Source organism: Talaromyces rugulosus, chromosome I (assembly GCF_013368755.1).
Source record: "Talaromyces rugulosus chromosome I, complete sequence".
Taxonomy (NCBI): Eukaryota; Fungi; Ascomycota; class Eurotiomycetes; order Eurotiales; family Trichocomaceae; genus Talaromyces; species Talaromyces rugulosus.
The window spans coordinates 1,576,262-1,600,158 of record NC_049561.1 but is presented as its reverse complement, the minus strand read 5'-3'; the positions used below and the strand labels follow the sequence as shown (position 1 = coordinate 1,600,158).

General features: G+C 48.7%; 7 protein-coding genes across 7 annotated transcripts; 4 read left to right on the top strand and 3 right to left on the bottom strand.

Moving 5' to 3' along the window:
- Positions 1 to 470: 470 nt before the first annotated feature.
- Positions 471 to 4,317, bottom strand: TRUGW13939_00532 (uncharacterized protein; the record flags this gene model as incomplete). The annotated part of the gene is made up of 3 exons (XM_035483739.1): positions 471 to 1,142; positions 1,194 to 2,205; positions 2,294 to 4,317. 3 exons carry the CDS (start codon positions 4,315 to 4,317, stop codon positions 471 to 473), a joined length of 3,708 nt encoding a protein of 1,235 aa, XP_035339632.1.
- Positions 4,318 to 4,777: 460 nt separating this feature from the next.
- On the bottom strand, positions 4,778 to 5,258 carry TRUGW13939_00531 (uncharacterized protein; the record flags this gene model as incomplete). The annotated part of the gene is made up of 2 exons (XM_035483738.1): positions 4,778 to 5,017; positions 5,079 to 5,258. 2 exons carry the CDS (start codon positions 5,256 to 5,258, stop codon positions 4,778 to 4,780), a joined length of 420 nt encoding a protein of 139 aa, XP_035339631.1.
- Positions 5,259 to 5,524: 266 nt separating this feature from the next.
- Positions 5,525 to 8,449, top strand: TRUGW13939_00530 (uncharacterized protein; the record flags this gene model as incomplete). Its single annotated transcript, XM_035483737.1, has 2 exons — positions 5,525 to 8,191; positions 8,267 to 8,449. The coding sequence occupies 2 exons, from the start codon at positions 5,525 to 5,527 to the stop codon at positions 8,447 to 8,449; spliced, it is 2,850 nt and encodes a 949-aa protein (XP_035339630.1).
- Positions 8,450 to 9,672: 1,223 nt separating this feature from the next.
- On the top strand, positions 9,673 to 15,133 carry TRUGW13939_00529 (uncharacterized protein; the record flags this gene model as incomplete). The annotated part of the gene is made up of 10 exons (XM_035483736.1): positions 9,673 to 9,780; positions 9,834 to 9,920; positions 9,974 to 10,387; positions 10,441 to 12,171; positions 12,226 to 12,287; positions 12,341 to 12,603; positions 12,662 to 12,677; positions 13,649 to 14,087; positions 14,153 to 15,027; positions 15,082 to 15,133. 10 exons carry the CDS (start codon positions 9,673 to 9,675, stop codon positions 15,131 to 15,133), a joined length of 4,047 nt encoding a protein of 1,348 aa, XP_035339629.1.
- A 540-nt stretch (positions 15,134 to 15,673) lies between these two features.
- Positions 15,674 to 20,399, top strand: TRUGW13939_00528 (uncharacterized protein; the record flags this gene model as incomplete). The annotated part of the gene is made up of 5 exons (XM_035483735.1): positions 15,674 to 16,423; positions 16,490 to 16,833; positions 17,321 to 17,749; positions 17,840 to 20,199; positions 20,254 to 20,399. The coding sequence occupies 5 exons, from the start codon at positions 15,674 to 15,676 to the stop codon at positions 20,397 to 20,399; spliced, it is 4,029 nt and encodes a 1,342-aa protein (XP_035339628.1).
- Positions 20,400 to 20,910: 511 nt separating this feature from the next.
- Positions 20,911 to 21,730, bottom strand: TRUGW13939_00527 (uncharacterized protein; the record flags this gene model as incomplete). The annotated part of the gene is made up of 2 exons (XM_035483734.1): positions 20,911 to 20,917; positions 20,994 to 21,730. The coding sequence occupies 2 exons, from the start codon at positions 21,728 to 21,730 to the stop codon at positions 20,911 to 20,913; spliced, it is 744 nt and encodes a 247-aa protein (XP_035339627.1).
- A 1,400-nt stretch (positions 21,731 to 23,130) lies between these two features.
- Positions 23,131 to 23,680, top strand: TRUGW13939_00526 (uncharacterized protein; the record flags this gene model as incomplete). The annotated part of the gene is made up of 2 exons (XM_035483733.1): positions 23,131 to 23,618; positions 23,674 to 23,680. The coding sequence occupies 2 exons, from the start codon at positions 23,131 to 23,133 to the stop codon at positions 23,678 to 23,680; spliced, it is 495 nt and encodes a 164-aa protein (XP_035339626.1).
- Between the last annotated feature and the right edge of the window lie 217 nt (positions 23,681 to 23,897).

Genomic DNA, 23,897 nt, shown 5'->3' with positions numbered 1-23,897 from the left:
TTGTGAGCGGCTAGCCCGATCGGGAAACAGCGGAACCGCCTGGCTGGTTTTTATTTTTTTTGTTTTTTTTTTTTTTCAGGACGTCACGTGGTCCCACGGGGCGATTAGCGAGCGGTGTTGCCACCGCTATTTGAGTTGAAAGAATGTAATAATGAATATTTTGCTATTATTATTCTTGATCATACGGGGTTGGGTTCAGGAAGCCTATATGGAGTCTGTTGATCGTCTGTCCGCGCAGAAGCGCCGTTGCTTTAGGTCGTGTTTAAAATATAAAAATCTCAGCTCCTACAGAATCTTCTTATCACTTCGATATGAACTATATTGAATTCTTCTGGGGTGTCAATTATCTGGTACACATTTCTATCGTAAAAGCGTGGTAAAACAAGCGCCTAGGGCTATGCGACATGTATTTGATATGTATATCGCTTGTCGTACAAAACATGCACAAATGAAAAATATAACATAGAAAATCAGCTCAGGTCGAAGCCAGCCCCCGAGTGGACAGCATAGAGGAGTTTATCCCGCAAAACCTCCGCACTCGAATAGCGAGGTAGCTTTAGGAGATTAACACACGTGCTGGTGCTTGGAAGCCGTTCTTGATCGTCGCTGGAATCCCGAATGGAGAAGCGCGGGTTAAGATGGCTAAACCCTAGCAAGGGCGCGCGAGGCGTCGATGTCACAAACTTGAGTACCTTTTGACGGTCTTCATTCGACACACTTTCCATGACTTGCCAGAACAGCTTGATCGTCGGGTGTTCTTCGTTGTCGTCCCCTATCACGTATATTCCACCGTACAATGTGTTCCGTCTTAAATCGGCCACGTCAATCTCACCTGCATCCCCTCCGACAAGCGTTTGCAATTCTGCTTGGTTGAACATCGATAGCCACGAAGGCTGAATTATTTCACCCAGCCCCTTGAGGAAGGCAGCTGTTTGGAGTGCCGGTTGGTTTTGGAGCCTGTGGCGAGCGATGTAAGATATATAGACGAGGCGGTTCTGGTTGGTGACCGCAATGTTGGCGCCATCAAGCTTCAACTCCTTTGTGATAATACGATCTTTAGCGCCTGGAACGGGGATCGTATCGGTGACGGTAAAGTTAAGAGAGAAATCTTCAACATCTCCAGGGTGGTTTTTCAGTAGAAGCTATTTTTCCATTAGTGATTTTTCCATGGCTAAAGCATGTGATGCACATACCAGTCCTTCGTAGAGCTTTTCGTCCAGATCTCTCAAATCATTCAAGTTAGCCCTGTAAGCAGACTCCTTCCCAGCGGCCGTTGACCCTCCAGTGAGCGCCCATTTGAGAAGGAAAAAGCCGGCGAAATGAACGTCGACAAGAATTCCTTCGTAAAGACATTTCCCCAACACACGGCCCAGAAATTCATAGCGCTTCAGGAGGTCCCGAACACCATCTGAAAACTGAGGAGTCCTCTCTTGGACTCCCATCCCCCGTAATACTTCTTTGCGCTGCTCTACAGAGGTTGGGTTTGGGTATAGGAGATTCTGGTCATTCTCGACGAACAGATCTAAGCCATTTGACGACGTAAATGCTTCGTTAGTAACACTCGTCAAAAACTCCTTGGTCACTCCTCCTCCATCAATGCCAGCTTCCACTGCGCCGAACGTATCGATGAAACTAATTTGAATGGGCTCCTTGAGACCTTCCCCAAGATCATAAAACTGATCAAAGGCATCATCAAAAACACTCTCACGTCGGATGTTAGCATGATGGCGACTGAGGACATCCTGTGTTGGGGCACCTCCGTTCATGAGACGACCCATAGAGGCAGCAGACACAGACATGCGCCAGGAATCAGGGTCAATATAACCTTGTCTTCGTCTCATTTGGTCCCGATAGATGAATTCTCGGAACACTTGAACACGGGTGGCAAATGGAATGAAGAATGGCATATTTCTCAGGATCTCGAGTCGAGGCGCAACCGCTTCCATCTGCTTTCGACGAGCCGCTTGGTGCTGGTGGCGCCTGAATGCTTCTATCCGTCGTGCTTGCTGAGCTCGACCTGTACCAATCAGTCCAAGGGACTGGTCGGTAATATCATCCATATAGCTGTCCTCTTGTTGGTCTTCCTCTTCTTCTTGGAGCTGGTGTCGGTTTTCTTCTTCGGCAACGACGGCGGGAATGAAGCCTTCCATATCGAAGCGAGTAGTCATTAACCAATGACCATCTGGCAGGAACTTACGGCGGGAACTAAGGGTACACAATGTAAGTGAACGTGAAAGAGGATGGAAGAAGACGTAGAGGGACAGGTACGAAAACAAGATGAGGCTGTACTTACTCGCGCTCGTGTATCATTCTTAGAAGCCCAGTCACCAGACCCTTAAAATACTCCAATGGAATACCCGTAACCCCGGGCAAGCCCTTTTCTTTATTTCTCTGCTCCACGTCCCGAACGGTTGGTACTGGTTCTTGACGAGAATGGGGCGTGAAATAGCTTTTGATACCAGAAGGGGTTTGCACATCTTGCGACTCATTCAAATCCGCTGCGTTCCAGTAGAGTGTAAAAGCAAGGTTTTTCAGAAACACGGTCAAGTCTCGTACGTCTTTCAAAAGTAACGCGCTTTCTCTAGTCCAAGAAACCTTCATGTCGATTACCGTCGGGCGCGAATCTCCAGAAAAGAACTCTTCGTCATCCATGACCTTCAACAAAAATGTGTACAACTCAAGGAACAATAGAATTATTGTCCAGTTCTGCTCGCGCTGTAGACTGCGTTTTGGGTCTTCCCCTGTTATCGGTTGTAGTAAGGATAGGACCGCGTTTGAGTCATGGCTTATTTTCGCAAAGAGCTCTGTGGATTTGCTTATCGTCCAGAAAAATTTGATTGCAGGGACTCTTAGTGCGGATGAATCCGTCGACGTTGCCGAGCCCAAGTAGAGCCACATCCGTATATCGTCTCCGCGGCGAGGAAACACTCTGAGAAGTGTCAAGGCATACGAAGCTAGTGCTTTGGCATCTTCGGACGCGTCTAGGTCTGCAGCACTAGTTTCATTGCCAAACAAGCCGGGCTTTACTCTGGAGAGTAACCCTGTTATACTCTTTTGGTTCACGAGGCTAGTGATTTGGCTTTCAACAAATGGTGGGAGTGGTGAGTATTGCTCTTCCTCTGATTCGAAAGAGTCATCTGGTTCCAAACGGCGTGAAACATAGAGAGCCACTGAGTTCAAAAGGCTTGAGACCACTTTAACAAATTCAGGCTCCGGTGCCTCTTGGTCGGAACTCCCGCTAAGTGTAGATCGACGGAGGAATATGAAGTAGGCTAACAGCCACAAGCGAGATTCAATCTCATCGCCTGCCGACTGTTTATCGGTCAAGTTTTGCATGAACGAATCGAGACCTTTTGCCAGGAGTTTGTAATTGATATTGGAGGCTAGGGCGTCCAGCTGGCCAATGTGACTTTGTAGGTCCGGTATCGTGAGGTAAGTTCGAGCAAACCATTCGTAGGCACCGAGAGTGTCTGCCGTAATCGGCTGGAGTAGAGCCAACGTGCTTTTGACAATGTCGCCAGAGGAATAGTTCAGCTTTGGACCGAGCAGCTCGATATTGGCTGTCAAGGTCGCCATGACTGTGTAGTATTCACCAGCAAGCTGAGCCATTTGCCTTGGGATAAGATCTATCAGAAAGCAAAGTAGCCCCAAAAAATGATCTCCTGCAAGGCGAGGATGGTCATTACGAGATGCTAGCTTCCGAAGTAGCCTTAATGTTATACTTCCTAGCCGAGCCAGAAGCGCAGTCCATCCTCCTTCGGCTGGCATTGCAGGAACTTCCTCGAGTGTTCGTCTCAAGGTACGGGAAAAATAGAGAAGGCGGAAGGCATCGTAATCGCTCGACGTTTCGAAGAATCGTAAAAGGAGCCTGAGTTGTGCCTGACACTGGTTCAGATCTGAGTACGGAATAACTGTGGAGGCCTGGCTCAACTGGCCGTCTCCAAATTGCAGTGTGACTCCAGTGCGTCCCTGCTCGGCCATGTCCCATTCTTGTCTCCATGTCTCTCGAGTGGCTCTCCTGCACAGGTGACCCCGCCATGTCTTTTGCAGCACACGAGCGGCACTGAGGCGTGCCCTCTCCTGCTGTCTGAGTAGGCGTTCCTGCTGAGCGATAGCAAGCGCATTTTGAGGCCCATTACCATGAGGCGTTTGTCGACCAGAATTTGATGCAGCGAACGGGTTGATGTTGCGGCCCGAGAGATTCACCTGGCGAGGCCGGCGAGAGCTCCCGGTAAACGACTGGAACATGGCTTTGTTGGCGATCGGAAAAGCGTTGTCTGTAAGAGGCAGGGCGAGGATTTCAAGTCGTCCGGTCATCGGTCTCATGATCCCAGGGCCCCGACACCCAGAGTCGTTGATACGGAACGAAGGTGAAGGAGAAAGAAGCTGCTGGACAGGTGAAGCTATGACATCGGCGGGCTGCGGCCTTCACTCACCAGACGCTGGCTTAGCGGCCGCTCCGCCGATAAGCTCACAGCCACGCACATCGCTCTTATCGGCTTTACGACTTTTAATATGTAGGAATAGTACGCTGTATGAAATTTAAAAAGGCAATAGAAATAAAAATAATAATAATAATAAAACAATAGTTCAGTTGTTGTTGCGTTTCCCTGCTAATGTACATATGCATGATCTTTCAGGATAGTCCCATGAAACTCCATCTGCCCGAATGGTATAACGATAACATCACGAAGCACCTTCAGTCTTCCTTTCTTCAGAATCCATTTCTTCAGTGCCGTGTGGAAACCCCATCTTCCCGAATGGTATAGCGATAACATCACGAAGAACCTTCCGTCTTCCTTTCTTCTGCCTCCAGTTCCTCTGCCTCCACTTCTTCAGCGTCGCCTTCCGGGAATTTCCCGCCATTGTCTCTGAGGGCCTGGACTTCCTGAGCATTTGTACTCTTCCACAAGTCTATGTAGTGGTTGCCATTGAAAGCACGGGGCCTTCCACCGTATTTCTTGTACTTGTACTTTGTCGGCGTCGGCTGGAACGAGTTGGTGACAAAAGGGGTGAGCTGCGCGCAAAGTAAGCTGAGAACAAATTCCACGATCGATATATAGTGTGTGATTACTGACCATAAACTCGTTGAGACTCTCAGGAACCACATAGGTTCGCACTTTCCTGTAATCCAGGACGTACTTGCCCTTTTTGTCGAAAGCGCCCATAGATCCGGTTCGGTTTCCCTTGTAGTAGCCTCCATTGACCTGTTTCGTGGTCAGGCGCAGCCGCGCCATCAATGGCTGCGACGGCTTCATTCTGCAACGGACAGAATATGTTTCGCTAAAGGCTGATGGCAAGGGTGCGCTCGCAACGGTTTGCAAGCTTTCGGAGTTTTGAGCGCAAGTCGCTGGACTCACTAGTGGCTGTTCCGCCCGGCAGAATCCGCAAATCAGAGAAAATAATTCGCTGCCCCACAACAAATCTTAGCAGCAGCATCAAAAATTCTTTTCGGGATTGTTGATTCTTTCCTTTAGACGCCCCCGAACTCGGATTTCTTGCTCTTGTGAGGGCCATAGAAGCGATGGCAGGCAGAAAATCCAATGTGCTGAAATCCCGCGAGGAAACAAAGCCAAAACCCGCCAAACGCCAGCGACAGAGCGCTGGATTGAATGCTCTGGCGGCCGCGGAAGATCAATTTCCAACAAAAGCAAAATTCCGCCCTCATCGCTTCGGTGAAGTCGAAGATTTCTCCAAACGGAAAAGAGACTACGATGACGATGACTCGGAAAATAAGCGCCGAAGAACAGAAGAAGACGAAGACGAAGACTTGAGCGGTCGTGGGAGCGACAGCGAGGGCCACGAATGGAAAGTAGGCCAGGTCGATAGCGACGACGACAGCGACATTGACAGTGATGACGCACTGGGCTCAAGCGATGAAGAACGCTTCGAGGGATTTACGTTCCGTGGAAGCTCAAAACCACATGCAAAATCTAAACCCAAGGCTGCTAAGCGCAAAGAGATCAATCTCTCCGAGGATGACGCTTCGGATCATGAAGAAGATGATGACGATGATAGCCTTGGGGAAGATGCAGTGGACTTGGCTACGGCCTGGGATATGAATGCACAGGAGGACAGCGACGAGGACGATGCGAACAATACTTCCAAGGGCAAGCCCTCCACAAAAGACGCCAGCTCGGAAAGCGATTTAGGCGATAGTGAAGACGAAGAAAGCGACATTAATAGCGATACGGACCTGTCCATGTCCGACGACGACAAGGTAGGGACCAAGGATGGCCTTTCCAAGCTCCGAGATTTTGTCAGTTCCATGGAGACAACCAAGCCACGAGAACGCTCTACAAAATCCAGTCGAGGCCAAGAAAATGTTGCGCCTACAGAGTATGGTTTAACACCTAGTCGAAAGCTTACTGTTTCAGACCTCATGGCTTCTGGAATGGATTCAAGATTGAAAAGCTCATTAAAACATCTTGATTCGGCGGTCCCTTCTAAAGACCCTAAAGTTGGCACCAACGGAAAACTCACAGCTCCCCTTCCAAAACGACAACAGGATAGGATCGATCGTGCCGCAGCTTATGACAAAAGCAAAGAGACCTTGAACAGGTGGATAGACACAGTCAAGTCAAATCGAGAGGCCGAGCATATCTCCTTTCCTCTTCCAGACCCATACGAACAACAGGTATCACGTCTTGGTCCCGTGGCACCAAAAACAGACCTTGAGAGTACTATTCAGTCTATTCTCGTCGAAAGCGGACTAGCAACAAGCGAAAAGGCGACTGAAACGCAACTCCAGGCTGCTGAAGATTTGCAAACAAGGAAGATGTCTCTTGAAGAGGTCCAAGCTCGAACTGCAGAGCTCCGCAAGCGTCGTGACCTTTTGTTCAGGGAGGAAATTCGCGCGAAGAGAATCAAGAAAATCAAAAGCAAATCTTACCGCCGAGTTCACCGAAAGGAACGCCAGAAGATGGAAGAATTGGAGCAGCAGGCTTTGATCGATGCTGGCGTCGAACCTGAAGAAAAGGAGCGGGAACAATATGATCGCCTAAGAGCAGAAGCCAGAATGAGCACTAAACACAGAGACAGCAAGTGGGCAAAAAGTCTGAAGCAGACTGGGCGTACCGCCTGGGATGAGGATGCTCGTACTAGCATGACGGATCTGGCCCGAAGAGATGAGGAGCTTCAGAGACGCATGGAAGGACGGAGTGTTCGAACTAATGAGGACGACTACCTCGGCTCGTCAAGTTCAGAGTCTGACGACGAGAACGATGCATGGGATGAGGAAGACTCGGACTTTGAGTCACGAAAACTCAATGGGGATCTGGATATGGTTGGAGGTACCGGTTCAGGGGAGTCTACCGGGCCCCATTCAAAGTTACTTTCGATGGCCTTTATGCAAAGAGCCGAAGCAAGCAGAAAGCAACAGAATGATGATGAAATCAAAAATATCCGAAAAGAGCTCAACGGTGATGTCTCTGGATCCGATTCTGACCAAGAGGGTGGCCGGAAAAAATTTGGTACGTCGAAACCTGAGACAGGCAAAGGACCCGTTGCCTCTCGCAAAAAGAATGAATTTGAAGAGACTGTTGGATCCGAGGACGAGGATCTCCGCAATGAAGCTACCAAAGAACCCGACAACACTACGCTTAGCAAAAAGAATAAGAAATCGAAAAGCGGAACTAGTGTAAAGGCTACCAAATCTACTGGTCTCAAAGCCGCTACTAGGTCCGCGCCGGAAACCGAAGAAGCAGTTGAAAACCCTTGGCTTGTCCAAAACACCCGCAACAACCGAAAACGTGATGTCGGGGAGGCTGATCAAGCCCTGGACATATCCGTCGCTGCTCCGATCGACGAGTCTACTTCTCGTAAACCGGAATCTCAGTCTGCCAAATCTCGAACGAACCGAGCAGCTCCTCAGCATGATGATGAGTCAAGTGACAGTGCCGATAATACGCCAGTGCTTCTCAAAAACCACGACCTTGTGAAACGAGCTTTCGCCGGAGACGACGTCATTGCAGAATTCAAGAAGGAAAAGGAAGAGGTGATTGAGGAGGAGGGTGATAAGATTATCGACAACACACTACCCGGATGGGGCAGTTGGACTGGTGCTGGAGTAAGCAAGAAGCAGCAAAAGCGCCAGAAACGCTTCTTGACCAAAGTCGAGGGAGTCCGGCCCGAGCAGCGTAAAGATGCACGTCTCGGCCATGTGATTATCAACGAGAAACGGGTCAAAAAGGTATTTTCATCTCCCGGGCTTTATTCTCTTTGTCATTATTCTCTGGTGCAAAAGGCTAACATAATCGATCCATAGAATGCGAGGTACATGGCAACGCAGCTACCGCATCCTTTCGAGAACAGACAGCAGTACGAGAGGTCCCTTCGTCTGCCTATCGGACCCGAATGGTCTACATCAGATACGTTTCACGACGCGACCAAGCCGCGGGTTCTGGTCAAGCAGGGCATCATCAAGCCCATGGAACGGCCTCAAGCGTAATGCGTGCTTTGGGACACTTGAGCGTTTGCTTGCCTATCGATTGTGTCGGCAGCATCCTAAAATTACTATTGATTTGAGCGCTATTCACGTACATAACTTTGAATTAGCTATATATTATAAAAGCACGGCGTCTTCGGTACATATGATACCTATATAGAGCCATTTGAATACGACATATGAGATTGGCCCATCAATAGATTGCGAAGATCGTTTATCGGCAATGTATATGACTGAAGTTCCAGTGAGTATGGAAAAGCTTTGCGGCGCATTCTTCAGATAGGGGCCGGTCTGGTGACGGGTTCACCACGGTCCACATGCAGCATCAATTGATCACAATGTACCTTTGTATGGGAAGCTCAGTAAATCTAAATTGATACAAATATTGAGCGTGGCCAACTGGGTGCGGATGTTTCAAAATATTCAGATAATCAATGTTATTAATTCATCTGTGTATCTGCTGATATTATCATTTGATATATATATAACGTGTTGCACAGAAACAAAGAGTTATATACTAGATGAAAGAAAGCAGGAACAAAGCAATTACCCTGTCTGAGCGCCTCTATAACCTGTCAGGCATATTTCCTGGGTCATTAGTGTCTGTCTCAAGTTGCAGGCCGGTTCAAATGTTGTTCCTGGATGCTTGGATCTGCGTGATTGGCACGGGTGGGGAAGGAAGGTGTTGGCGGGGAGCACATACCACGCAACAACTCCATGTCCTCCATCCACATACTTGACTCGTCGAGTTGTGCTTGTTAGATCCGACTTTCTCGCCCTCAGACATTCCAGAGACCGCGTTCCAAACTACTTTGGGTGTCAATTCTCGTGTACACGCACGATCCGCATTCCTCAGCTCTGCAGTCCGGTCCAGCCTCTCCCGCAGATCTATATTGGTACGTACATGAGTAAACAAAAAAAATGCTTTCTAGCCTTTATTGCCTGTGTGGCCCATTGTCGTTTCTTTTAATCGTCTTTTCACAAGCCCGATTGTTATCCCAATAATCATTGTTGTTCTTTCAACTACCTCTGTTTCGTGGTGTTGAAAGCCATCAATTGATTGTCCACTCCTTTGTCGTCGTCTTGAGTCTGCTTGAGGCGCAACAGATGCCCTCTATTATTTAAATGGGCATATATTTCTAATAATTTTTCCCTCGGTCTTTTCCCACAAACCTGTTGAAATTCCTTCATTTTGAATTTTCGCGATACTTGAACCAATTCTCAATATGCAACGCCACATTACTTGGCTTTCGGTCGTCATACTGATATGGTCACAGGCCATACACCTTGTTTCCTGCTACCAAGAAGCCAGCCACGTCTCGGGAGGAACATCTGTATGTGTTCATGCAATGTGTGTGTTGATGTCTGTTCTAATGACTGCTCATAGGTGGGGACTGCTACACAGAGTACATCCTTTACGACATTGTATCCACCTCATAACGCCTACAGAGTGCTCGTCGCTCAAACACAGGGTGTAAGTGTACTCGGACATATCCGGAGAGCGCAATATTAATATGTCTTTTTCAGGTGTACAACGCACAGCTTGAGCGTGAAGGACATCCCGCCCTACTGCCCTTTCCCTTACCCTTACCCTTACCTTCAGTTGCTCTAAACCTTGGCGGGAACGCAGATGTTGTGACTTCTATACCTTCCACCAGTTCTTCCAGTTCTTGGACAACAACCGTGGTTGAGACAGTTAAGACCACTGTTCCGTTTAATCCGACAGGCTCTGCCACCACTACTTCTACATCCGTGGGTCAAGACACCAAGACCACTGTCACCTCCTTACCTAGCCAGACTGCTACTCAGAAACCTGCAACAAGAGCTGCTAGTTCAGCGGCCAGTATGAACCAGCAAGATGTCTTCAACACAGTGTCCCTAGATGCTGTGCCGACAAACATTGCTACAAAGGACGACCATCCGGTTCCAAAGATCGGAATTGTGAGTACTCCTTTTGATATATATGGCATAGCCCAACAACTAACACGGACTAGGTCAACACTACATCTCCCATAGAGACGAACAAGTTCTACGCCAACTTTTTCCTAGGGGATCAAACCACCTCGTCTTTTTCTCAGCCTTATTCGCTATCATGGGCAAAGGGCTCTGGTGGCGCAAGAAGCTGGGGTCTGGTTGCCTCTCATACTGAGTTGGATCAACTGGTATATGGAAATACGAGTGCAGAGCTTCCAAAAAATCCCGTGGAATACTACCTCAATCCTATTGGACTTCAACCATTGATATTGTCTGCGGCTGAATTTGGAAACTCGACGGTTCTCAATACTGATCGTCTTACTGGATTCTCTGCCAATGTCATTTTGCAGCCGTCCAACGGATCTAGTCAAAGCATCACGTTTCCAATCGTGCAGGGCATGGGTTTCGTCACTGGTGTTTACTCTGGATTGCAGCCGTTCATTCAGAGCAGTATCTTGTTCCGTAACGTTGTTCAAGCTGGGTCTCCTCGTCCTGGCACTTATAAGTTTCAAATCACGCTAGAGGACAACAAATCGTGGCTTATGTATGTGACTCCTGACGACGGATTGCAGCCTACTTTCAACTTTACCACATCAGCTACTACCCTTGCTGGTCCTGCTGGCTTCTCAGGCGCTATTCAAATTGCCAAAAATCCCGCTGGGAGCGGAGGAGAGGCAGTCTACGACCAGTCTGCTGGAGTATACGCAACCACTGCCAATATCTCTGGATCTGTCACCGATACAACGGGCACATACAAGTTGAGCTGGGAAAAAGCGGGACGTAATGCCTCTAGTGCTCCTTTGTTGATGTTTGCTTTACCTCATCATATTCAATCGTTTGATGACACTACCAAACAAGGATTGCAAGCTGTGCAGCTTCGTGCCACAACAAAGGGAAATACCACCGCTGTCCTAGGAGATAGCTGGACCATGGTGGAACAAAATCTTCCCATGGACATGGACTTTGCCCCATGGTCGCCTGCACTGGGCAGTGTGTCTACTTTGTCTGCAGAGAATATCCAGACCATAATGGATGCCGCAAAGACTGAGTTGACAGTGGATGTGGATGGCCAGAGCAACGTGAACAGCATGTACTACGGCGGAAAAGTGCTCAGCAAGTTTGCGACGTTGGTATACACTGTCAATACACTGGCCAATGACCCACAAGCAGCCGCGGAGACTCTCGATGGACTCAAGACAGCGTTTGCTCGTTTCGTCAACAATGAGCAGCAATTCCCGTTGGTATATGACAATGTCTGGAAGGGTGTTGTTTCCAGTGCCGCATGGGCGACCAACGATCTGAATCAAGACTTTGGAAACAGCGGTTACAATGACCATCATTTCCACTATGGATATTTCATCCACGCGGCCGCTATTATTGGCGCTCTGGATCCTTCCTGGATTGAACCCAACAAGGCATGGGTGAACATGTTGGTTCGGGATGCCGGTAATCCCGCCACAGACGACCCTTTCTTCCCATTCTCGCGGGCCTTTGACTGGTTCCATGGCCATTCGTGGGCCAAGGGCCTCTTTGTTTCCGGTGATGGCAAAGACGAAGAATCTACCTCGGAGGACGCCATGTTTGCGTACGCCGTGAAGATGTGGGGGAAGACTTCTGGCGATAAGAGCATGGAAGCGCGAGGAAATCTGATGTTGGCTGTCCTGCGACGCACTCTGAGCAACTATTTCCTGATGGAGGATGACAATCTCAACCAGCCAAACAACTTTGTGAACAACCGGGTCACTGGAATTGTGAGTTTGGTCAACTATCTCATAGATTAAGATCTTGCCGCTGACTAGAAACAGTTATTTGAAAACAAGGCGCACCACACGACCTACTTTGGAGCCAATCTGGAGTACATCCAGGGGTGTGTTTACTTTCACCATTGGAAAAAAAACTATTTACTAACAAAAAATCTAGAATCCACATGCTCCCTCTTCTCCCCTCATCAGCCTACACACGCAACCAAACCTTTGTCCAGCAAGAATGGGACTCGATGTTCGCCGAAAACGCCTGCTCACCAGCCTCCAAAGTCTCGTCCGGAGGCTGGAAGGGCGTTTTGTACGCCAATCGGGCGATTACCAACCCGGATGAATCGTACGAGTTCTTCAAGCAGCCCAATTTCGACCAGGGTTGGATTGATGGCGGGGCCACGCGTACGTGGTATTTGGCATATGCTGCAGGTAAGAGCTTTTCTGAATAATTTTTTTTTTAGTGAGATGCTAATTTGTTTGTTGGCAGGTCTGAAAGGAGGCAAGTGAGTGAGCGATATTGGCCAAGTTCCAAGACGGCGTATTATTTCCATGCGCCTCAGTGCAATTGTTTGATGATTTTCTTATACATAGTTCGGTTAGTTGGTGTTCGGGCAGCTTGGCATAATACTAGCATGCATAGCAAATAATGGTTAGAGGTAGATTAATCCAAGACTATAACTAACTATAATATTACCCATTAGCTTAGTTAGCATGCTAGAGTATGGCATGGTACGTATGCACACCTTGCAGTGGTTGCATCATTCCCCACGCTGATCAGGCCCTGTGGGGCGGGCAGTGAGGCTGTGCACCCTGGAGCTCTCTCCCTCCCTCTCCCCATCATCAATAATCACCAGACCTCCTCACTACCACCGCGCCATACCAACAACGAAGCCTTGTCGTCCTTCCTGTTTGAGCCAATTGATCCTGGTCGTCTCGCTTCAACGGAGAATTACCTTGCCTGGAATCCCTGTCCTCGCCTCTCCTCAGGAATCGCCAGCAATCACCCCATGCGCACTGACTCAGTAGTCAACTCGCTGATCGATTACCGTTTCATCATCGTTAATCTCGCACGCGCAGTAGCAATTGGTCGGGCTCGCATTGACCAATTGGTATAATTTCTCAGTTTCGTTGCCAAGTGCTTTAGCATCCAGAGTTGAACCTTGTATTGGTAGTGGTGGCTCCAGTCTTTTTTTTCTTTCCTGGCGCGGCAGCTCCGCTTTCATCGACATTTCATTTAGACTCTTGGATCGAGGCTGTGCTTCGCCCCCCGTCATATAGAAGCTCAAGCCTCAGTTGAGTTTGACGTTGCAACCATGTGTAGGTTGTCCTTGCCTGACGTATTCATACCTAGTAGTAGCTCTTTTCTGCTAGCACCTGCCCCGCCGGATTCACCATCCCTGCAGGCGTTTGCTCTCTACTATTCTCTATTCTTTTAACTGCGTTACTGTGCTGGGAAATATTCAAGATCTGACAGATTCTCAGCTTCATTCAAAACTCAGGTTCATCGACAGGGCTCGCTCTCACGCAGCATGACCGGCGTCAGCTCCAATGGCTCTCTCGAGCCGGATGAGCGTTCCAACCTACTCCCTCACCGTGACAGCGTCAGGTCCCAGTCCGGGTCGCCGTACCTGAGAGACGAGCGCTTTTGGGTCAGGATACCTACCCAATTTGGCCATTTGACATGGGCTACTCTGTTAAGCAACTATGTCAATGTCCTTCTCGTCTTTGTGCCACTGGGCATCGTCTCTGGTGCTCTGGAATGGGGTGCCGCCACGGTTTTCACCCTGAACTTTCTCGCTATTATGCCGCTGGCTTCTTTGCTGAGCTTTGCGACGGAGGAATTGGCTGCCACCATGGGACAGACTCTTGGCGGGCTGATGAATGCGACTTTTGGAAATGCAGTGGAACTGATCGTGAGTGGTTTTTCTTGCTATTCATATACTTTTGAGGGATAAAAATTGATTGGTTGATTGTATAGGTGAGCATCATCGCTTTGAAAGACGGCCAGATCCGCGTTGTCCAAGCGAGCATGCTGGGAAGTATTCTATCGAATATTTTGCTAGTGCTGGGTTGCTGTTTCCTGGTCGGCGGCCTCCGGTTCCCCGAACAGAGATTCAACTCGACCGTCGCTTCGACCATGTCTTCGCTGATGGCCGTTGCGTCGGCATCCCTGATCATCCCCGCGTCACTCTTTGCCGCCATGTCAGATTCCCGCGACACCGATCCTTCTGAGACACGCGATAACATTCTTTTACTCTCTCGCGGAACCGCTATCATTCTTTTGCTTCTCTATGTCATGTACCTCGTCTTCCAGCTCAAGACCCATGCAAAAATGTTTGAAGAAGGCTTCCAAGAGGAGGGATTGGCCAATGGCCAACAAACCGGAGAAACCGAAGAGGCGGCACCTGTTGAACACCACGAAGAAGAACATATACTCAATCCATTTGCCGCCGGGGTTGCTTTGGTTATCGTTACTATCTTGGTTGCCATCTGTGCCGAGTATCTCGTTGGCAGCATCGAAGGTATTGTGGAAAAAACCGGCATGACCAAGACTTTCATCGGTCTTGTGCTCATCCCAATCGTGGGCAATGCCGCCGAGCACGTCACTGCCGTCGTTGTGGCTTACAAGGACAAGATGGATCTAGCAATTGGCGTAGCCATTGGCAGCAGTTTGCAGATTGCCCTTTTTGTCACCCCGTTCCTTGTCATTCTTGGCTGGATCATGGGCGCGGAAATGACACTGCACTTTCAAGTTTTTGAGACTGTCTCGTTTTTCATCTCTGCTCTTGTGGTGATTCTGCTTATTCAGGATGGTAAATCTAATTACCTTGAGGGTGGTCTTTGCTTGGGAATGTAAGTTTTACCCACCATATATATCTACGTATCTTACTGATTTTCTTGTTACAGGTACGCCATTCTTGCAATTGCCTTTTATGTTTACCCAGACTCGGCCCAATAACAAGATCAATCGTTGCCGGTCTCATTTGCTGCATGTGTGGGGGGGTGCTATTATGGCAGTCAATTCTATGTTTATGGGGGGTTTGGCTTTAGGTATTTTGGATTGGAGCTATTGGTGTACATCAATTGATGGCGGGAATGTCTCCAGGCGAGCACATTTCTTATGGTTATTGTTATAAGTGAATTGGATATTTCAGTTGATAAAAAAATAAAGCAGCCAATTGTCAGTTTAATTTTTTTCTAATAATTTTTATATTCACCCAAAGACTGGATAGTATCATATAACTAGTACGTAGTTAGTGTAGTAGACTGTAGTAATGGTTCTCAATGAGTCATGACGCTAGTCCTGCGCGGCCCGGAAAATCTTTGACGCGCGGCAAGAAACTTGGGTTCACCAAGACAAGACCGCTTTGCATATAATTATCAATTTGGCCAGAACAACCACACATATTCCCGCCAGTGGTAACCGACAAAACACATCGATTTCTCGAATTTTCTTTCAGTGCATGCCATCTTGAACGATCGGTCGTCGTCGCTGACAATGGCTCCGAGACTCAATCTCTTCGCCACGCGAAATGTTCTCCGCCACATCACCACACAACAGAGCACCAGTACGGCGGCCAATCGTTGGAATACAACGCGAGTAGCAGCATTGGAATCATCGACAAAACAATGCCTGGGTGCGCCGCAGATTCGTCGGCAAGCGTACTCGTCGAAAAAGACTGAGCAGCCAGAGGAAGCTGAGCAACCCAAGGGCCCCACGCAGGATACGTTGCCCGATGTCAGCCACGAAGCTGCTGCCGTGGACAAGATCCTGAGCGGCAAAAAATGCGATGGGAATGCGCCGGGCTCTCCGGAGCTTGAGCAAGGCACTCCGATTGACGAGGTTCGCGAATATTCAGCGGCCTTACTTGCGTTGGAGTACGCTAACTCAGCTATGCTTAAAAAGATCTTGAAACGAGACGAAGATGCTTTTAAATACGCCCCCAAGGTTCTCCGGGATCAGGCCAACAAAAAGGGTACTCGCTCGTACTCGACGTCGGCACGGCTTTTTCAGCAAAACTTGCAGCAGCAGCCGTCTGCAGGTAGGCCTGACGATGCCTCTGCCGCGATGGTGGAGAGCATGATCATGACAGCTACAGACCAGGCGATTGAGCGGGATCCGGGGCTGAAATTCGATATGCCTGATCGGCTGCCAAAGTCGGAGCATTTCAAAAACCGATACGATCCGCTCGTGGAACAATTTACTAAATTGATGATGGAAGATGGCAAGCTTAGCAAAGCTCAGAGGGTGTGTTTAAAAAATAATACCCCATTTTCATTTAAGAAAAAAGAAACCGTCTAATGATAAATCTAGGACATGGAAATTATTCTGAACCACCTTCGCACCTCGTCTCCACCCAAGCTTGACCCCAGACGCCGTCTCTTGACAGCCTTGCCAGCACCGCAGCTTCCACTCAACCCGGTGGTCTATCTCAACATCCTGGTGGACTCGATCGCGCCGCTGATCAAGATCCGCCAACAAAAGGGTCTTACCGGTGGTGGTGCGTCCGTCCCCATGCCAGTGCCCCTGTCTATACGCCAGCGACGCCGCACGGCTATCACGTGGATTTTGAGTACTGCCGACAAGCGCAAGGATAGCCAGTGGGCTATGCGCGTTGCCAATGAGCTCACCTCCATCGCCGAGGGCCGCAGCGGCGTGTGGGAGAAGAGAGAGCAAGTGCACAAGATTGGTGTTGCCGGCCGAACCAATTTACAGCTGGCCGCGAGACGCTAGATTGGATTTGGGTTTGAATAGTTGTACAATATGACCGATTTTTTTTTTTAAGTAATAAAACATGTTGAAGCAATAATAATATTGACTGTATAGTTCTACTACTACTATATAGACGATTATGGAAATCCGGCGGCGCTGATTCGACGAGGCAGCCGCGGCAGCCGCCATGCACGGACGATGCTGGTTATTTCACCCTGTCTAAAGCCTAAATTGGGTTGAAGATATTGGCCTAGACAGCTTGTCGCTCTTTAATTTCTTCTCATTTTAATTATAATTTATATACATTTTCTCTCCCTCTCTCTCTCGTGATATTATAGACTATCCCGTTCGATGAAAACCACCACCCCGCTCCGCGTCCCCTCTGTGCTCCGCCGTGGCGCCTTCAACGCCTCCCACGACCGCCTCGCCTAGGAGTATTGAACTCGTCGCATTCACTCCTTCTACGACTGCACATCCATCGGCTGCCGGAGCCTCGACATCGACCTCGACCCCGACCTCGCGCGAGCCAGCAGGGGTGACAGCGACTCCGCTCGCCGACGGTGTCACCAGACGGCTGCCTGTCACACAGGAGGATCCCTCGACAGGCAACACAGACAGGGCTCGTCCGCCGTCGCTGGAAGAGACACAGTTCCTCCCAGAAAAACAGTCTCTTGGAATTGGCCAGCGACAACATCTTCTCTGGGCGTCTGCTCTCAAATACTGGCCGCGCACCACAAAGGAAGCCCAGCACGTCGATAGCAGCGACGGTCTCGCCAATATGAAGTTCTCGCACAGCATTCAATTCAATGCGGTGCCGGATTGGAATGATTATTATATTGCTTATGACAATCTCAAGAAATTGTACGTTACCCCCGTTCCGTTTTTATTTTTTTTATTTTTTCAAAAAAAAATCCTCGAGCTGTGGTGGATAGCTGCTTACGATGGAAACAGAATATATAGCTTAGAGAGACAGGCCAATTGTCCAGACAACAATGCCGCCCCCGACGCCGAGTCTGCGCCTCTTCTAGACGCCTCTGTCGACACTGATACGATCTTTCGACATGCCCTTGATACCGAGCTGGAGAAAATCTCTTCGTTTTACCAGGTCAAAGAGCTCTCCATTTTCGGCGACGTGGAAGAAGCCGTCAAGGAGCAGGCGCAGTACAAAGCCAACACAGATGGACTCAACATGGACCCCGTCAGTGAGACGGTCATCAAGTCACGTACGCTGAGCATCGGCTCGCGTCCTCGAACCGGAAGCATATTCCAGTCCCTGGGCTTGCGACAGAATCGACGCGAAAGCACCATGAGTGGTGGCTCTGCTGGCGAAGGGGCCTTTGAGGATGACGATGATGACGACGATGGTGACAGTGACGATGATTCTCGTACCGAAGACACCCGTCGTAGATCGCACACGCGCCACCGGGATGTTGGCGACCGGTCTGATGGGCACCCCAGCGAGATGGGTGACTCGAGAGTATGGACTCTCGGTGGGAGCCGACATGAAGATGACAATATTGATCAGCGTTTTTTGGATCTGTACAACCTTGGTGTGGCATTGAAGAAACGCATAATCAGCTTATATGTCTCGCTGTGCGAACTTAAATCTTATATTCAGCTCAACAAAACCGGCTTTTCCAAGGCCCTGAAGAAATACGACAAAATCTTGAACCGGAACCTGCGGCGGGCGTACATAAATGATACGGTTTCGTCTGCCTACCCTTTTACAGACTCCACTGCCCGACATGTCGATGAGAATATCCGCAATGTTGAGCAAATGTACGTCGATATTGTCACAAAGGGCGATTTATCGCTCGCGAGGCGAGAGCTGCGACTTCACGTACGGGAACACGTCGTCTGGGAACGAAACACTGTGTGGAGAGAAATGATTGGCATTGAGCGCAAGGCACAGGCGGCCAACATGGGGATTCGCCGGACTCTGCTCGGCGGAGACCACGACCCTTTTGCGGCGCAGCGTCAGGGAGACGCAGAGACTATAAAAACACAAGTTGATACACCGTTGGGCCGTATATATCTGCCCGAATGGCTGTTCAGTCTTTCCTTTTTGTTTCTCCTCATGATTGTCACCATCTTTGTGATTTTACTTTGGGTTCCCATTATGGAGACGCCTGAACAGCAAAACTGCTTGGCCATGGTGGTATTTGTGAGTCTGCTGTGGGCGACCGAGGCCATTCCGCTGTTTGTGACCTCGCTACTGGTGCCCTTTTTGGTTGTTGTGCTTAGGGTCATGCGATCTGATACCAAACCTCACACGCGTCTGGACCCGGAAGCGGCAACCAAGGCGGTTTTTGCGTCAATGTGGACGCCAGTCATTATGCTGTTGCTAGGAGGCTTCACTATTGCTGCTGCACTGTCCAAGTACGACGTTGCTCGCCGCATGGCCACTTTTGTTTTGAGCAAAGCTGGAACGAGTCCCCGGGTTGTGCTTGTCACAAACATGTTTGTCAGTATGTTTTTGAGCATGTGGATCAGCAATGTTGCAGCGCCAGTGCTGTGCTATTCAATCATCCAGCCCCTTTTGCGCAACTTGCCGCCGGAATCGAACTTTTCAAAAGCACTGATCTTGGGCATTGCATTGGCAGCGAATATTGGAGGAGCCGCGTCGCCAATCGCATCACCGCAGAATATTATCGCGCTGGAGAATATGTATCCGGCTATCAGCTGGGGAACATGGTTTTTCATTTCTCTTCCCGTGTGCATTCTTTCGATTTTCTTGATTTGGTCGGTACTTCTCGTCACTTTCAAGCCTGGCCGAGGAACCACGATTGTGCCCATTCGCCCTGTCCGGGAAAATTTCACGGGTATACAATGGTTTGTCACCATCACAACGCTAGTGACTATCGTCCTGTGGTGTTTCAGCCACCAGCTCGACACTGTTTTCGGAGACATGGGCGTGATCGCCATCATCCCGATGGTTCTCTTTTTTGGCAGCGGGATCTTGACCAAGGAAGACTTTAACAATTTCCTATGGACCATTATTATTCTTGCAGCCGGCGGTCTGAGTCTGGGTAAAGCAGTCACGTCTTCGGGTCTGCTGCACACAATCGCCAACGCAATCACCGAGCAAGTAGCTGATTTCAGTCTGTACGGCGTGCTGATCGTCTTCGCGGCGCTCATCCTTGTCATGGCGACTTTTATTTCTCACACTGTCGCGGCCCTCATCGTGCTGCCGCTTGTCCAGCAAGTCGGCGTTGGAATGGAGAATCCGCATCCGAATCTGCTCGTTATGGCGAGCGCGCTGATGTGTTCTGTCGCCATGGGCCTGCCGACCAGTGGCTTTCCCAACATGAGTACGTTCTTACCCTTATCTTGAATATATATTGAATGTTGACTAACTGATACAGCCGCCATCATGATGGAAATCCCCGGCACTGGCCAACGCTACCTCCGAGTGAGCCACTTTTTGACCCGAGGAATTCCGTCGAGTTTGATTTCGTTTGTTATTATTGTTACTATTGGGTATGGATTGATGAGCATCGCAGGGCTGTAGCCTTTTTTTTTTTTCTTGCTTGCTTGTGTGTTTTTGTTTCTGTGTTGGTGTTTATGCATCTTGGTGTATATTCAACGTTCAACAGAAGTGTATACAGTATATATTATACAGTATAAACCGGTCTACATATATAGAAGGCTGGTAGTTGGTAGAAGTCATTAGATCGCTGGTATAATTGATTAAATGGTTGGACATACAAATGTTTAAGTCTGGTTTTTAAATCAAGGCCGCTACGTTGAAGTATATTAGTATCCAATGATACATATGTAACCATCACATTAAAAGTAATAACTAGTACAAGGTCTTGCTATGAGCAAAACATAGACTTTGAAAGGTAAACCCCGCTGATGATAAAATCTCAAGTCAGCAACAAATAAATAAACCTTCTGGCGCCTGAACATGTTAAAAAAAGAGCCGTGATCACATTTAAAAGTCGATATATTGAAAGCCGATGCGAAACAGTATTTCCTTGGATTATTTCCTTGGATAAAAATCAGTTTTTATTTAATTCCTAGGAGCTATGAGTTAGGTATGTTATTAATGGCGAGAGAGGGGGGGAGATAGTTTTTAAGAAGGGGTGAAGTGGGAACGTACAATAAACCGATGGTAAGATCACCATGAATCTTGGCCTTGAGCTGGATCTCAATATCCAGATTTATATCAAGACGGAGGCGCAGCTGCTCGTCTTTGCCGCCATCATCGTCTTCTTGCTTTTGTCCGCCACCGAGCACGCCGCCGACTGCTTTACCAGCTGAGTCGGTGACGCCGTTGACGGCTTTTCCGGCGGTGTTTTGGACCATGTCGGTGGCGCCGCTGACGGTATTGCCAACTTCTCCTATACCACCGAGAGGACCGCCATCTTGGTCTTGTTGTTCCTGCTGGAACCGTCGGCCGCCCTTGCTGGGTCCGGCGCGTGTGCGGTTGCGTCGTCCGCCTTGTGGTTGTTGTTGGGCTTCCATTTCGCTACGGTTAATTTCTTCGGTGTCTTCGGGGTCGTTGTAGCGTTGTACGCGTCTATTGGGACGGCTTCGTCGATTTCGGCGACGTGGTTCTGGCTCAGGCTCGGGCTGTGGTTCTTGTTCTTGTTTTTCGTCTTGTTCTTCTTCTTCTTGTTTGGGAACCTCGTCAGATGGCTCGTCTTTTGTGGCGTTGTTATCTTCTTGTTCGTCTTGTTGGGATGGGTCCTCTTCGGCCTTGACGTCTGGTTGTTGTTGTTGTTGCTCTTCAGTGGCAGGCTTCTTTCTGTTGAGCTTAGGAGGCTTCTTCTGCTGAGGTGTGGATGGAGCAGGGTTTTCTTGAGAGACTTCGGGATTGCTGGCTTGCTCAGACATGATGAGAGAGGAGAGAAAGGAAAGAAAAGGTCTATCGAGTAATTGATGGACTGGGAAAACTTATATGTTTAAGAACGGGGGGTTTGTGTCGTAGATATACCATATAGCATCATATACCACCAAGGAAATGCAAGACAGGAGTGGGGGTGAGCGAGAAGGATCGCTGTCCTCGACGTCAGAACGCATCTCGATTCAATAGCGTGCAGCGTCATATCTGCAGCTCTGAATGACGTCCTTGGCGTCGTTGAACCTTGTAAGCGCATGGCACTAGGAGAGTGTGGAGAGACAGCGCCACAAACTCAAGACATGTGGTGGCTGCAGGAGTCGAGTCAGATTGATGGGAGATATAGAACAAGGATAACCGACTTTGACGTCACCGGCCGGCCCACTGCAAAACAATCTCGTCCATGGGACGTTGCGCTGAAACAGGAAACTGGACGAGCATTCAATTAATGGATAGTGGTGCTTCTAATAGAATCCATAGTCCAGGCTACTAGTTCGAGGTACAGTGCACATTTTATCTCTCTCTCCCTCTCTCTGGGATAACAGTGAGATACGAAGTATATCTAGGTAGTGACAATCAAGTATTGTTTATTGTCGATATGCAGGAGAAAAAGGACGAAATGAATATACGGAGATATACAATATTTAACAAGGATTGCCATAGCCCTGAGAGATATTCCGTAGTGAAAAGTCTGAATACTACATACTCCTTCGTATCGTGGTGTTGACGTTGTCGGAGAATTACAGACCTGTCAGACCCGCTCTTGCTTACTTTAGGACTAGTGCAATAGGAGCTAGCATTGTAATTGGATCGCAGAATTATTAAATACCGGGGAGCGTACCGGGTGACAATACGGACAATACTCAGGACGAGTCTCAGACATTCATTTCATCGCACACCTCCGATTCTAACAAGATTTTAACCAAACAGTCTATAATTATCCTGTCGCCATCGCGATATATGCAACGCCATCTCACTCGCCTAGCCCGGCGCTATCCCAGTTAGCTGCGTGCACAAACGCTGATCCCACCACCCACTTAGCCCCGCGAGACACACGTCATGGCTGAGATTCTAACGGTCCGTCTCCACAGGGCGCGATCGAGATGATGTCGTGGCGCACGTTGCTGGTCCAGGGCCTGGATGTGGTTGAATATGACGTCCAGGCTTTGTTATTACGTCTTTTCGAGGGGGTAGGGGACGTGACTATCTATGTGGGCGCTGATCTTGGTCGCTTTTCAACAGGAGAAAAGTACAGTCCTTTCGGGAATTTCTTTTTCTTGAATCAGTTATACACCTCTTCTTTCATCTCTATCCCCATTCCCAGTTGCTACGAGCCTGGGTATCGAGTCAACGACAACTCTTTTCAATCTCTTAACAACACACATTAATCGTCAATATGGCCGCTGTCGCTGAGAAGCAACAAAAAGAAGCCCCCGTTAAACACGAGGAAGAGGAAGAAGATTACTACAACTCCGAAGATGGCAGTGACTACGACTCATACTCAGATGACGACCTAGACGAACCCCAGACAGAACTTGAAGACGACCTGAACAGCCAGAACCGAAGAAACCAACGGCGCAAAAATAAACAACTACAGCAGCGTCAATTCGATGATGATGACGATGAATACGACGACGAGTATGACGACGAAGACGACTACGGAAGCGAAGACGACGCCCAGGCACTTGCACCTTTGGACAAAAACTCATATGGCCCCATCCGTGAGAGTAACCAGGGGGTAGGTGGTAAGAAAATAGAGACTGCCAAAGAGGCTACGGGGTCGATTGACGATGAGGAGGGCTTGAAGCTCAAGCTGGACATCAATTTGGAAATTGAGATCGAGTTGAAGGCGCGTATTCATGGTGACTTGACCTTGGCTTTGCTGTAAGTTTGTCTCCAATATTAATTGATAGCATGTGCTAACGAGAAGCACTCTTAGGGCTTAGGAAATGGACTAGACCCGTTCGGGCTACATTGATTCCGCGATGTTTTCACGATTGCTTGGTGTTGATAATTCCACTGTCTCTTATTCTGCGATGCGGCGCATAGATTTGATTCTGCATGCATCAAGCACATTCTGTGATACATTTTCTCTGTGCTTTGATCTTATTCTTCGTCGTGTAGCAATGATTTTGTTCGATATCATGTCTGTATTAATTGGTT